Source organism: Bacillus rossius, chromosome 2, assembly GCF_032445375.1.
Source record: "Bacillus rossius redtenbacheri isolate Brsri chromosome 2, Brsri_v3, whole genome shotgun sequence".
In the NCBI taxonomy this organism is placed as follows: domain Eukaryota; kingdom Metazoa; phylum Arthropoda; class Insecta; order Phasmatodea; family Bacillidae; genus Bacillus; species Bacillus rossius.
In genome coordinates, this window is record NC_086331.1 from 64,632,346 (window position 1) to 64,648,086 (window position 15,741).

Below are 15,741 nucleotides of genomic sequence, written 5' to 3' on the forward strand. Positions count from 1 at the left end.
ACACCACTCGAATGTTTAGGTACAAATGTAATATCATCTATGAAAATATTGAAAAGTAATGGAGAGAGAGTGCCACCCTGCGGGATCCCAGATGGAACTTTAAAATATGTAGAAGAACTGTTGTTGATGGAAACAAAAAAGCATCTATTATGAAGGTAGTCGGAAAACCAGGTTACAAAATTGCCACATAAACCAAATTTAGCAAGTTTACTGAGTAAAATATCATGGTTAACCGTGTTGAATTCTTTCGCAAGGTCAAAGTAGCAGGCATCTAACTGACCCCTATTCGTTACATCATAGTAGATAGGATTTAGAAAGGACACAAGGTTGGTTGCTGTGGTCATACCAGTTTTAAAACCATGTTGTGAAGGAGACAGTCGGTTTTTAATTTGGAAATTTAAGGATTTAAAGATATTTTTTTTCAAATATTTTAGACAAACCATTAAGGATAGAAATAGGATGGTAGTTAGATACCTTTAATTTAGAACCGCTTTTGAGAATGGGAATTACCCTTGCTATTTTCCACTTGGTGGGAAACGTTTGACTTTTCAAACTCACGTTAAATAAAGGTTTAAGAAGTGGTGTTAATATGTATGAACAGCCTTTAAGAACAAAGTTAGGTCTTCCATCAGGACCACATGACATAGAAGATTTTAGGGATTTAATACCCCACAGCACAAGACTTTCAGAAATAACGGGGACGGAAATGGTATCATGATTTGACGTTGATACGTTAACATTATGATTGTGATTAGTAGATGAATATACATTAGAAAAATATTCAGCAAAGGTATTAGATAACAAAACAGGGTCAGAAGACACAACATCATTAACCTTGAGAGAGTACTCTTCACGGTAACCATTTCTCATTATTTTTACATAGTGCCAGAACTTTTTAGGGTAAGACCTTACTTTAAGACCTTACTTTGTTATTAATATGTCGGGTCCAATTGATTTTGTCACGTTTGATTAGATATTTAACTTGCTTCCTGTAGAAAGAAAATTGGGAATAGTAGGTCATGTTTATTTTCTATAATTTATGGAAGTGTTTTTTAGCTTTTAGATTAAATATTAATTCACTAGAGAACCAGCAAGGGTATTTAGTAGCTTTTTTTTAGAAATAACAGGAATAAATTCATTCATACTGTTACATATGCAGTTAGAGAGTTGATCCACTAAAAAATTAACATCGGTAGATTTATAGAATAAAGACCAATCACAGTTTTTTATGGAACTAAAGAGACCAAGATAATCCCCATTTTTATAATTTTTGAAATTAGTTGAAGAATTAGACTTCTATGGTAAAGAGTCTAAAATTAATTTTATAAATAATGCTGCATGATAGAAGTCTTCTCGAGTGGATCAGTTGCTTGAGACACTTCACAGTTTGATGAGTTAGAAAAAATTAAATCTAAAAGATTAGGGGGAGGCTGAGTGTTGTTGTATTGGATAAGGCAGAGGCTATAAGCGAAATTGAGAAGACTCTGTGCCTTACGATTAGTGTTCACTTGTAAGTTATAATTGGACCAGTCGATACCAGGAACGTTTAAGTCACCAAGGATCAGTATTTTATCTTGAAGGGACGAAAGTTTGTCTTCAAGATATTCAAAATACGATAAATACGTAGTTAACGATGTATTAGGCGGTTAAGTAGATAGTACCAAAAATAACTTGTTTAGATGAATTACTTTTAATTTTAATCTATAAGGCTTCCACACCAAGATAATCAAGTGTATTAATTAGCTCAACTGAAGCAAATTTAAGTTTATTTACCGCTATTAGAACACCACCACCACATGTTTTCAATGTCAGTAGAGAATCTCTATCCTTTCTAAATACAAGATACTTGTCCGAGAAATAATGTGAATTTATACTCGTTTCGTGGAACCAGGTTTCAGTTAAACAAATTATATTATTATCAGAAGAAAGAAAGTTGTCAGAAAAGACTGTTGATTTGGTTCTTAGTCCTCTGACATTTTGATAAAAAATGACACACTCCTTAGAAACCGAATGAAGGAGAAATATTAAGGTAGAAGTGTTCCTCCAGACACCCGGGATGAAATAGAAGCTGATGTAGATAAGGTAGATGTGGATGCAGGCACAAACGCAATTAAGGGTTGTGGGCTGGATTTACTGACTTCAGTCGGATTTGTTGATTCAGAGACGTTAATTATTTTATCTGGGCGTAACTTCCCGTAGAAAGGGCTAATTAAGCACCCACTTGGCCAAAAAACAATGTTGTTGATACTTGAAAATTCTTCCTCCAAAACACGCGAAGGAAAAAAAACTCTATAGTGTCCACTGCATTTTTTTGGTATTGAAAAATTAGGGAAATTGGTAAGCAAGCTTCTTCTCAGATTATTCTTTCTTCCCATTAAGCACACCTTCAAGCATAGCTTGAGCTAATAGTATTTCAGACATGTTAATCTGAGAAACAGCCTTCTTTAGCCTACTGTTAGCTTCAAGGAATAGCTTATCCATAGCTTTTCGTTTTTGCTCTTCTTCTCTCCTCAATATTTTCAACTTTTCTTCATCTATTGAAATCTTCTCTCGTTCTTTAATTAAGTTTGTTCTTTTCAGTTCCTCTGCAACCCTTTTTTTCCTCAGCCTCAGCTTTTAGTATTGCATCTTCCTCTAATTCTTTTCTCTTCCTCTCCAAGTGAGCCTGGTAGCTGGATTGTGCACTTCAAGCCATGGACAGAAGATCTTTCGTCATGAGAACCAAATGAGGATTCATGTCAAACATTTTCAAACAACTTTTGACAACCATTGCAGCATTTAATGTTCTTTCAGACATGGACCCTCTTTCTTCTGTCAAAAACTTGGAAGAAACAGAGAAGCTGTGCTCCACATCTGCATTTCCATGTGGAAATGCAGCTTTCACTACTGCACTCACTTGAGGATATTTGAACACATTCAGGGTACTTTCCATGACAAAAAATTGCAACCAATAATCATCAATACGATCACAGATATCAGGTACTTTTTCTTGTTGTAACAACTTCCATTAATCTTGAAGGACATCAGTGTCAATATTCATGGGCAATGCTTTTGAAACAGTGACAATATCTGAACAACTTCGCAGAGAAACTCTCTCCTTTTGCTGAAGGAAGCTGAATTTTTTTAGCAATGGCTTTGACTTTAAAGAGGATTTAGATAGTACGTGTGAGCAAGCTTTTACAAAATGCTTCTGTACCATGTCAAGGAATGGGAGGCGGTCACAACCCCGCATCTGGAAAAAAAAAACAAGCAATTTTGTATCTATAATACTAAGTGACAATTTTATAGCAAACTGAGAGGTGGAAAAAATTTGTAACAAAGTAATAATTAAATAAGTAAAACAATCATATTGTCGCGGGTTGAAATTTTGCAGGGTTGTTGAAATCAAATTTAGGGACTTTACTGACGGGACTCTGGGCTGGCTGCTCTGTTCACTCGTCAGCGCAAGTGGCGTGACCATGTAATTGGGGCACGGGGCCGGCGCGGCGCGCTGCGGGCTTGCAGAATTTTGTTTGTTTGTTTGGCCGCGCGCTGGCGCAGCCACGGGCCGCAGTTACTGGGGCGCGCTGTCGTAACAAGCCGCGCGGTGTGGCCTGCACATTGGGGTAGAGGGGGGGTAGTCTTCCCAGGTGTTCTAGTTAGTTGTTTAGTAAATTTGACTTCAATAACGAGCTTTTGTTATGGTAGGCGCGGCAGGGCGCGCGAATTTAAGCGCAAGTGAGTGGTGACTCGGGGCTCACTCAGGCGGAGGCTATGCGTCTCACCTGTGGTCACGAGTTGTTAGTTCGTTCGTGATGTAGGAATTCAAGCTTTCGGGCGGAAGCTATGGTCGACGCCAGAGGCCACGAGTCGTTTAATTTAAGTTAGGTCATAATGTAGTCGTCAAGCTTTCGGGCGGAGGCTATGGCCCTCGTCAGGGGTCACGCGTCATAGTTTTTAAAATGTAATGTTCGTTCGGGATTTCAAGGGCAGGAGAGGCCCCTACGTTATTTTTTTAAAGTAATCGATCAAGAAAGGCTTTTCGGAAAATGTGAGTATGGACTTATCCTTGTTTTAATTTTAAGTATTAATTATGATTTGAGGTATTCGGAAGGACTAGGGAAGTGTTTAGTGAAGTTCTCTCATTCTCTCTCTTGTAAGGTCGTTCAATCGTTAAGGAAGTAAAGAGATTATTGTTTTAAATTGTAATCCCGCTATTTAAATGTTCTTTAAAATGATGTTGAGTATTTGACTTTAAGAATAAAATAATTTTAATTAAGTATTATGTTATTTTGCAAAATCTCCTTAGTTCAGCTCTCACCAGACATCCTGTACGGGATGACGAACCTATGATCCTAGGTACAGTAAAGTATTTTATGAAGTTAAGACTAGTTGATGCCAAGCGAGTTGTTTCTATGTAAAGAGCTACGATTCTCGCCCCCCCCTCTGAAGGTGGATCGTGACAGAAATGGCGGTGGCACCGGCTAGGTGCACGTGACAGAAATGGTGGAGGCGCCGGGTAGGTTCTATTTCTGGAGAGAGAGAGAGGTAGATTTTTATGTTTATTATTAAGTTAGTTTCAGCTTCTGATAGCAGGTTATTAAGAGTTTACTTGAGGAGAGGATTACGGAATTTTAGTCTATAGTGGAGGAAGTCTTTGAGATTTTTTTTTTGACGTAACAGATGTTTATTTGAGGATACTTGTAAGGATAAAGTTTATAGTGATAAGTTGTTTTAAGTCGTTGAATTTATTGTAGATTTATATCGGGGATTATTACGTGAGGAGAATACGTTATAAGTTAAATGCTTATTAGAGATAATGCAAGTGGTTTAATTTAATTGAAGTTCATTTTAAGATTGTAGGTTAAGAGAATTATAATTTAAAATAAAGTTTTTTGTCGTAAATAGGAATTATTTTCAAGAGAAGTTTGTTTTGTTTTCGTGCGCGTAGGAGACGAGACGTACGAATTAAATCAGTCGAGGGAAGGATAAACGTTAGAAAGGAATTAAAGAGAAAACGAGAGTTTATGTAAAAGAGAGTTATAGAATTTATAGTGATGTTTTGTTTTAATTAGAAAAATGTTGAGAGTTAGGGAAAATCATTGGAGGTCATGTTTCCCTTCCTTAAGTTTTTCCTATCAAATTATTTGCCTGATTAGATTATGCTAAGGGTGGGATACTTTATGTTAGCAGTTGAATTAATTAATTTTATTTTTTTGTGTGTTTGCATCCTTGCCCATCGATTGCAGTTTAGTAGTTAGTTTTGTATTTGTCAGGCGTGATGGTAATGCCTGTTGATGATGTTTCAGAATTGTAATCTGTTCGTGATGAGGATGGCACAACTCCGAAGCAGATGTGGGGAGAAGTTGTGAGCTGCCCTGGAAGCCAGTCCAGTAGCTGTTGGAGTTGAGTGGTGTTTGCTGATGGCCAGCCCAGGGAGCTACTCTTCTCGACAACACTGACTTCGAGGAGTTGCACCAACCTTCACGAGATAAGAGTTTAATTAATTGAAACACTGTAAGGACACTTAATTTTTTTTGAAGAACGAAAGAAGTATGGTAATAAACGGAAACCGAAAAAAAAAATAATAATAATAATTATCAAGAATTTGCACATTGTTTAACGAATACTGAGAAACTAAGAACAGTAATTTAATTTGTAAAGAGAGCTTCACTAACAGAACAATTTTTTTAGAATTGAGAACTCGAGCCTCTGAAGGTTCCTGTGAGAACAAACCAGATAAAAGTTTTACATTTAATTTTATGAATACTTGTTGTTTTAAAATAAATCTTATGCAGAATCTAGATGTATGTTCAGACAGCAAGGAACTAAGAAAATTATTATTTTTGTGAAATGAGGAATTTATAGTTATGGTTTAATGGAAAAAGACAATTTGTAATTTTGAGGTAGCTCGATGGGGCTCGAGCTCTGTGAGGGGAGGGTTATGTCGCGGGTTGAAATTTTGCAGGGTTGTTGAAATCAAATTTAGGGACTTTACTGACGGGACTCTGGGCTGGCTGCTCTGTTCACTCGTCAGCGCAAGTGGCGTGACCATGTAATTGGGGCACGGGGCCGGCGCGGCGCGCTGCGGGCTTGCAGAATTTTGTTTGTTTGTTTGGCCGCGCGCTGGCGCAGCCACGGGCCGCAGTTACTGGGGCGCGCTGTCGTAACAAGCCGCGCGGTGTGGCCTGCACATTGGGGTAGAGGGGGGGTAGTCTTCCCAGGTGTTCTAGTTAGTTGTTTAGTAAATTTGACTTCAATAACGAGCTTTTGTTATGGTAGGCGCGGCAGGGCGCGCGAATTTAAGCGCAAGTGAGTGGTGACTCGGGGCTCACTCAGGCGGAGGCTATGCGTCTCACCTGTGGTCACGAGTTGTTAGTTCGTTCGTGATGTAGGAATTCAAGCTTTCGGGCGGAAGCTATGGTCGACGCCAGAGGCCACGAGTCGTTTAATTTAAGTTAGGTCATAATGTAGTCGTCAAGCTTTCGGGCGGAGGCTATGGCCCTCGTCAGGGGTCACGCGTCATAGTTTTTAAAATGTAATGTTCGTTCGGGATTTCAAGGGCAGGAGAGGCCCCTACGTTATTTTTTTAAAGTAATCGATCAAGAAAGGCTTTTCGGAAAATGTGAGTATGGACTTATCCTTGTTTTAATTTTAAGTATTAATTATGATTTGAGGTATTCGGAAGGACTAGGGAAGTGTTTAGTGAAGTTCTCTCATTCTCTCTCTTGTAAGGTCGTTCAATCGTTAAGGAAGTAAAGAGATTATTGTTTTAAATTGTAATCCCGCTATTTAAATGTTCTTTAAAATGATGTTGAGTATTTGACTTTAAGAATAAAATAATTTTAATTAAGTATTATGTTATTTTGCAAAATCTCCTTAGTTCAGCTCTCACCAGACATCCTGTACGGGATGACGAACCTATGATCCTAGGTACAGTAAAGTATTTTATGAAGTTAAGACTAGTTGATGCCAAGCGAGTTGTTTCTATGTAAAGAGCTACGATTCTCGCCCCCCCCTCTGAAGGTGGATCGTGACAGAAATGGCGGTGGCACCGGCTAGGTGCACGTGACAATATTTTACCTGATTCAGTTCAGATAAAACATCATCATTGACCTGAACTTGACTTGCAGGAAGAAGATTTTCTGGTTTTAGTAGAGCCTCACACACCCCAAGTTCTTTGATGGAGTCAGGTTTACAAACTTTCCCAATTATTAATGTTTTTACCAAGGTATTAAGTTCTTCAAACATAACATGAATCATAGGCACAACTTTCTGAAACATGCCAGTGAAACATGTGAACAAGCGAGCACTTGAAGTCACAAACAATAATTCAGCCTTCATAGTTGGTTTCTTTAACAATTCCACAATCCTTCGATACCTTGCACTCTTTGTTAAGTCACTCTTCTTTTTTGGAACTAACAACAAAAAGTATTTTTTCACAGCACTCCACTGTTCTATGAGTCTTACTGTTGCTCCTTCTAGCGTGAGCCATCTTGACGAGACATGTTTGATAAAGCTGTGATGAGGAAGGTTTAGTTCAGTCTGCAAAACAGCATAATCTTCCCACCTAGATGGCCAACCAGTGTAAAAGTCATGAACTGATATCACTAAGGCCCTTCGTCCACCGGCGCAACGCAACTGAAACGCAACTGCAACTTAACTCTTGTGCAATCGTCGTATGTGGGTTGCGTTGGATGTTGTTCGTCCACAGACACAACTCATAAGCAACTGAATTATAGATTTTACTTCAGTTACCATTATCATGTCGACTGTTGGGGAGCGCAATGTTGTACTCGCTTACTGGTACTTGAAGCGAAGGCGGAAATATCGGAGACATTGGGTTCATCCATATATTAGACGCAATGTCAATCGACGTGCATTTGTAGCCGCTAAAGAACTGGAAAAATACGACGAGAAGTTTAAATGCTTTAACAGAATGTTGAAAGAACTATTTCAATGGTTAACTGAGGAACTTAGACCGGTCTTACAAAGGAAAGATACAAACTACAGGCCAAGCATTTCTGTTGAAGAGAGGCTACTGATTACTTTGAGGTAAGTTCTGTATGCCATATATAACACTTAACATTATACATTAGGACATAATATACAATACAGAATTGTTAAACAGTTAAATGACAAATGTAAGTTCTCACAATGTACGAGTTATTCATGCCACAAATTCGTGGGGGGAGGCTGAAGATGTGAGGTTAGCGGCCCTAGGTCTATGTAGGTCCTCTCATCAGCGACTTCAGTAGTGGTGACAATGAAAGGTTGTGGTGTTGAAGACGACGATGACGACTCTGATTGAAGCAGTCCATACGTTGACGCGGTGGAAGGAGCCAAGATTCCATCCACAAGAGACAATACCTTTCTTCTGAACTGCCGGAACTGTAGATCAGTCATATTATCGACATCTGGCAGTAAACTGAGCAGGAAATACTTTCTTGGCGAATCTACAGCTGGAAATTTTTGTTGTTCACAAAATGCAATGAAAGCACGATCAGCTTCCGACATACCCACTTTCGCTTTCTTTTTGTGAATAGGTGTTGTATTCATCTTTGGTGATTTATCTGGTTGCACGCTAGATGATTCATTATTTGAGTCAGGTGAAGCTTGAGCAGTCTGCGTTCTTCTGTCATCATCACCGCCGTTATCATCACAAGCATCCTCATCACATTGTTGGGAGGTATTACTATTGTTCTCCCTGGGAACTGGAGGCAAGTTTCCACTTACCTGAACTACTGCAGGTTTTACAAATGGCACCAATAACTGGAGCATATTATGTACGCGTAAATAATACGGCTTAGTTGTCTTGCTACCACTTGGAGCTGGCTTGAAATGCCTGCCAAATACAGTGCGGATGTTCCTCCACTTGTCATTGCATCTTGACACTGGAAAAGCAAAAAAAAAAAAACACATAATAAACATAGCAAAATAATACATCATATGTGAAGTAATTGCTCATGAAGTAGTTGGATATGTATAACATAAACTTTGGGAGTATTTAGTAAAGTAATAATAAATTACGTGGGACAAATCAACTATAGCCACAATAATAACAACTGCTTCCAATCTATTTTTTATGGCAAGAAATGTATTCTTCCGCAATATGTAAACAGAACTATGGCCATGTGGCAATGATATTTTTCACATTTGGCAGAATTTTATCTGTTTTGACTCACAAATAGTGCGAAAGCAACGTAAAACTTTTACCGCATGGTGACTATAGTTCAGGCAGCTAATTTTCGTTCGTATCAATATCTACTGTTCTTATTTTTTTAAATTTTTAATTGTTTGTTTGAACTTAGAATTTGTTTAGAAATATTTTAATTCAAAGAACGGAAGCTACAATATTTAATTTCAATGAAGATCTTTACAATTTCAAGTTTATGACTATATATTACATTATACATGTTCGTATTAATAATATTTTATATTCCATGTTTCAGATACTTGGGTTCCGGCAGTAGTTTCACATCACTTTCATATTATTTTGCCCGTGGGAACTGTACTATCGGAAGAATCGTCCATGAATGATGCACTGTGATTTGGACTGAATTACACGAGAGGTATATGCCTGTACCAGATAGTGCTCGTTGGAAAGCAATATCCAACGCTTTGGAATGCTTTGGAACCTCCCAAATTGTGTAGGCTCGCTTGATGGCAAGCATGTACGTATCAGGAAGATGCCGGATAGTGGTTCAAGAAATTACAATTACAAGTCTTTTCATTCTGTAGTATTGTTGGCAATTGCTGATGCTGATGGCAATTTTATTATGATTGAGACGGGTTACTCTGGGCGAAACAGTGATGGGGGAATCTTCAGAGCATCAAGAATGAATCACTGGCTAAATCAAGGTATGCTTGATTTACCTGAGCCCCAAAGATTACCCCATGATGAAAACATATGCAATTTCCCATTTTATTTTACTGCTGACGAAGTGTTTCCTCTTACAAAACATTTAATGCGGCCTTAACCAAAAAAAAATATTAAACGACCGAACAAGAATTTTTAATTACAGACTAAGCAGGGGTCGCAAAAGTGTAGAATGTGCATTTGGCATGATGTATCACAAGTTTCAAGTTTTGTTGAACTCTATTACTTGTAAACACGAACAGTCAGTCAATGCCATCGTTAAAGCTGTATGCGTACTACACAACTTAATCAGAAAAACCGAAGGTAAATCGTATACGAGCACCTATGCCGAGACTGCGAATGATTATGATTGTCAACAAGCTAGGGACGAACGGGAGATCGCAACAATAGACCATGCGTCAAACGCTCAAAAGGTGCGTGATTATTTGTCGTATTACTTCCTCAAACCAGACATTGCTCTACCATGGCAGGGGAATCGTTATGTTGACAAGTGAAATGTCTTTGTGAGGCGTTATTTACTACGTAGCAATGAACACTTAAAACTTGTGTTGGGCATGTAGTGAAACTCTATATAACCTTTTTAAGTAACCTATTTGTAATATGTTTGTTTATGTGATAATTTGATTCATTTTCTGCTATATATTTCGTTGAATATTGTTTCGCAAATATTTTTTATTACTAATTATTGCATTGCAACATTTACATTATTTGTGTGATTACAATTGTTTAAGTTCACTTCATAAGTATCTGAACATAATTAACTTACTGTTAGCGTCAACTTCTTTAGCCACAGCTTCCCATGCCTTGTCAACAGTGCACTTGTTTGAATATTCAGCCAGTCCGTAGTTGTACAGACATGGCTGATTCTCAACTTCCTCAACTAACTTGAGGGTTAACACTTGCTCCGCGTCACTCATTTCGTCATCCGCGTCGTACGACAGTTAGATTGAAACTGACACGTCCAGTTGCACTGCGACGGTTGCATCTAGATCGCGTTGCAGTCGCATGCAGTGGACGAGTTGCGCATCTAATACAAGAGTCAGATTCATATGCAACTACTAGGCAACTATTTCACCAGTTGCGTTGCAGTTGCGTTGCGCCGGTGGACGAAGGGCCTAAATCAGATGCACTTTCCCCGAATACATCAAGTCCGCATAGAAATGCATTATGTAAAATGTGGATATTGCAAGTTCCAATATCAAGAAGGTTTTTGTTTCTAATATTCTTCAAATCTTAATTCATGAGTCAAATTGTTCTTTTGTTAACATTTGGGCCATCACAGCCGGGCATCACAAGTTTCTGACGTGGTAATGATGCACTATCCAATGCATTATTTATTTTCTCAAGAACAACTTCTGCTGTAGCTGATCCAATAAAATATGTTTGAAGATGGTGACATGATATTTTTTTTTTCCTTTCTGACCAGTATCTTACAGCAATATGAAGTTCCTTTTTGCCGGCATTATTTGTAGTCTCAACACAGAAAATGCTATAGTATGCCCCTGCCAAGTCATCCAACAAAAGTTTCCGAAAGTAAGGGGCCAAAGCATTAGTCAAGAGATACCTTGCTTTTGTACTAGACAAAGAAAAATTATCAGCGATTTCTGAACTACCATTACCATTGTTATGAAACATACAGCCAAACAATTCTGCAATATTATTGCACGATGAAAAAGAGAAATTTGATGCAACACATTTTAAAACCCAATAAATCTCAGCAGCTGTATAATTGTCATGCACACTGTACACTTGTAATGTTTTCTCTGCAAGTGGTACAATATTTGCAAATTCTGTAGCACCTGTAGAACTTGAACAACTTGGCCTAACTGCTGCAAGTCGGAGCTGTTTTTTATGTAAATTTGTTTCACAAAATTTCTTGTGTCTTATAGTACTGGCATGCTGCGAAATGGCTTGAAAACCTTTAGCGCTGACACTGAAGGTCAAATTACATAACAAACAGGAAAGTTCTTGGTCATTATGTTTTCTTCCCCATTCCTTGATGACATAACCATTCCCGTCCTTTCTTTCAAGCCATTCAAGATGAAGCTTGCTTGCACTTCCCCATTTTTCTAGTAGGCGATCGTAGTACAGCTATATAGTTGAAACCATATTATACCATTCAAAATTTTAACACACAAACAAAACTATTTTAGGATTATTTTTAATAAGCGCCGGTAAACCCAACATGTTCCAACAGCCAATGAAAATAACATAGCACACTACACTGTACTCGCAAGTTTCACACTAGACGATACGTATAATAACTGACACGTTTTCATAAATCATATAAAAAGTAAAACCGGAACCATCAAAAGTTCTTTATATATTCAGTATTTTAATTTGTCCAACCGCAAACTCTATCTGTACAACTATATGCTGTACTTTTAGTTTTTAGTAGTAAAAATAAAAATGGTGTCACGTCTCATGCAATGGCCAGTGTCGGCTCAGTGTTGCCAAGATGCCAACAAATAAATGGGGAATGTCGCTACAACTCTACGGAAATTCTGCAGAATTCCGGTACAAACAGGATACAATATTCGTTGTAATGTCAGATACGCCTGTATTTTCTTGTTGCACAAGCGATTGAATTCCGGTACGCGTAGGTGTATTTCACAACTGTTGGCAACATGTAGCTTGCGTTGTCGATGACGAGTACACACTTCACAACAATAGCATACACCATGTGAAAATACAGCACAAATAAATACAAAATGAAATGGAAATAATACTTACGTCCTATTTTATATTCAATGAATACCCACTGAAAAATTTCATCATCGTAAAAATTGCAAAAATAATAGGGCTGTTGGTATTGGTATAAACACTTGAAAAAAAGTGAAAAAAGTGAACATTACTTTAAAAAAGTGACTAATAGTAGCTTTCTGTTAAAAAAAAAAAAGTAACTAATAGTGAAAAAAAGTAACTAATAGTGAAAAAAAGTGACAGACTTCGAGGCCTGTGACTGTGAAATAAAATATTTTGTTAAAAAAAAAGTATCTATTATTTAAAAAAATAATTGTGATATCAAATTCTTAGAAGACATACATCACACAAAATTTTTTGTCATATCTGCAAATTAAAATTATTTCTTATTGCTGAGCTCAATATAAACCTAAAAGAAATAATTTCAGTTATGTTCATGTAGTTACTTGCAAAACAAATCATCTAAGGAATTTTTGTTTGAATCACCATGTGATCAATAAGTTTAATTTTCACTTATCTCCTGAATGGTTGGTTTCTTGACTAAAAAAATTTCGGATTAATCCTTTAAAGAAGTTACTTTTACTTCCTTAAACTATTGGTTGGTAAGAATTCCTCAACTTTCCTCCTTCCCTAAAGTTTAGTTGTTCTTGTAGAATCCCATTGGATGCTGTTTGTATGACGTTTGACCTGCACCTCACAGCCTTCAAAATTCATACCTAGGTGTTACTGGTGGTTGTCTTTTACCCAATTTAACAACTTTACATTTTAATCACATGGCAACCTTTATTTATTTTTCATAATCTTCTGCTTGTTAAACTTTTTTTATATGATAAAATGGTCTCTGAGGTTTTTATCTGGTCTAGCCTGGACCATCTAGAGCTTACTGCATTGATATTAATAAACTAAATGTGAAGAAAAGTTTTATATCACATTTTTCCTACGGCACATTAAATATCTTTTATTCCCTATTAGATTACTCTGTTACCATACACTAGAACATTCCTTTACACACTGCAGCACATTACTAGCCAGAAGTATATTTGAAGTTACCAAATAAGAGTGTCAGCACACAGTCTTAAAAACATAGACAGTCGGAAATTGGGCCTAGAGTGACACACAAAGATCTAACACTAGCAACGCGGTTAGCAGGATTATCAAACTAAAATGACACACCCAACATAAACTAAACTTTTAGAATCATGCTAATAGCATTACCAGCAACAGATCATGTGTGGTGCATAAGAATGGATCAAGTCAGTGACCTACCTGGTAATAAAACCAAGCAAATTAACTACTAGAACTTTTAAATATAAATTAATGAATAGGACTCTGTTTAAATAAATGGAAAGATTTAAATGCTCAGATACCTTAGGAATGGGTAAGTGGCCACATACCAACACTTTGAAATTGAACCAAAAAGTGGTGGCAAGTGCAATAAAGTGAGTCAAATTAGCTTGATAATTATAGAAGCATTCTGATATTACAATACTGTAATATCAGCAGTCATGAAATATTTTGGTACATATATGCAGAGTTATAAGCCCACCACCCTGCTGATAATAAATAAAAGGCTAGATAGTTGTCAGGTGATACAAAAATTCAGGGCAATAGAATTTGTATCCCCTTGGAAAGGGTACCTTTCATACTTTTGGTGACGGTAGTGTAGCTGGGTAGAAACTGAAAAGCTACCCTTTCCAATTTCTTAAAATGTTTCGGTTTTAATGCAAATATGCACTGGAAAGGTATCCCCTCGGAAAGGGTAGCTTTCAAGATTTTCTGTACAATGACACAGCAGAAAATAAACTGGAAAGGTACCCTTTCCAATTTCTTAAAATACATATTATTTTCTGCTTTACAATCGTGAAAGTTATCCCCTCTGGAAACATATCCCAAAATGGCTGCCAGACAAGTAATGTATCGATACAAGCACCTAGTCCCTAGTTTCATACTAGGTAGCACTAGTAGGGAGTGTCCCCAGAATACCTTAGCAAAATAACCGCCTATGTAGCGTAACATTTTTAATTGTCTTCTCTTTTGTCTTTTGTTCTGCGTGTAAACTCTACTTCAATCAGAACATATGATCGGAGGAAAATTCTTATCCCGCGTATTGTCTGTGTTAGTGCACCATACTTACCTAACCTAACCAAGGGGATAACTTTCAGGATTTTAAAGCAGAAAATAATATTCATTTTAAGAAATCAGAAAGGGTACCTTTCCAGTTTCTTTTCTGCTGTCATTCTACAGAAAATTTTGAAAGGTACCCTTTCCGAGGGGATACCTTTCCATTGCATATTTGCATTAAAACCGAAACATTTTAAGAAATCCGAAAGAGTACCTTTCCAGTTTCTACCCAGCTACACTACCGCCACCAATAGTATGAAAGGTACCCTTTCCAAGGGGATACCATTCAGCCACCCCCCCCCCTCGCCACCCCCCCCTCCCCACCCCCCCAAAAAAAATCTACACTTTTATGGTTAAAATTAGTATTAATTCATCACAATAGAAGTACATCCCTGCAAATTACAAGTGAAAATCAATACTCTGATTAACACAAAAAAACTATGCTAAAAGACTAAAGAATTTATATTTTAAAAAATGTATTCTGAGTAAAATAAAAGCAATAATATACAATAAAATTAATTACTTACCTTATTGAACCTTGCAAGTTCATTGACAAGACACATTGGGGTTTTCTCTTTTGTGTTTGCCAAGTTCACAGAGATTAGGTTATTATCATTGCTGTTACAATTTGTACTTGAATGTGGTGATTGTGGCAGGGGTTGCAATGATGTGACTTTACCATTTTGTTGGCCCTCTTGGATAACTGCACCAATAGAATCTCCACTAACACTGTCAGGCAACAGCACTGAAAATAAAATATTAAAATCAGAAAGTTTAATACAAAAAATAATTTATATTGTATAAAACACAAAAAGGACTATTATACAAAAATTTATAAGGCTAAACCTAAATTTTAAAAAAAGTATGTCACTAAAGAGAGACAAAATCAAAATTGTTATAAAGTGTAATTTCAAAACCCAGCAGCATGAACACAGTACAAAACACAAATAGGTGTTTATCTGTGAGAGCTCATATGAAATACATTCATAACTGCAAGACTTCTCAATCACAAATTCTTATTTCTGTATATTACAATAACCAAAATATGCAACTACATA

The 15,741-nt window shown here is 37.1% G+C and overlaps 1 protein-coding gene across 1 annotated transcript in view; it reads right to left on the reverse strand.

Annotated features, from left to right (window-relative positions):
- Positions 1-15,741, reverse strand: part of LOC134529333 (double-stranded RNA-binding protein Staufen homolog 2) — a 277,320-nt gene that overhangs the window by 198,849 nt on the left and 62,730 nt on the right. Inside the window, exon 4 of the mRNA XM_063363291.1 lies at positions 15,211-15,428. Within this exon, the coding sequence (XP_063219361.1) occupies positions 15,211-15,428 (218 nt within the window). The remainder of the gene's footprint in view (positions 1-15,210; positions 15,429-15,741) is intronic.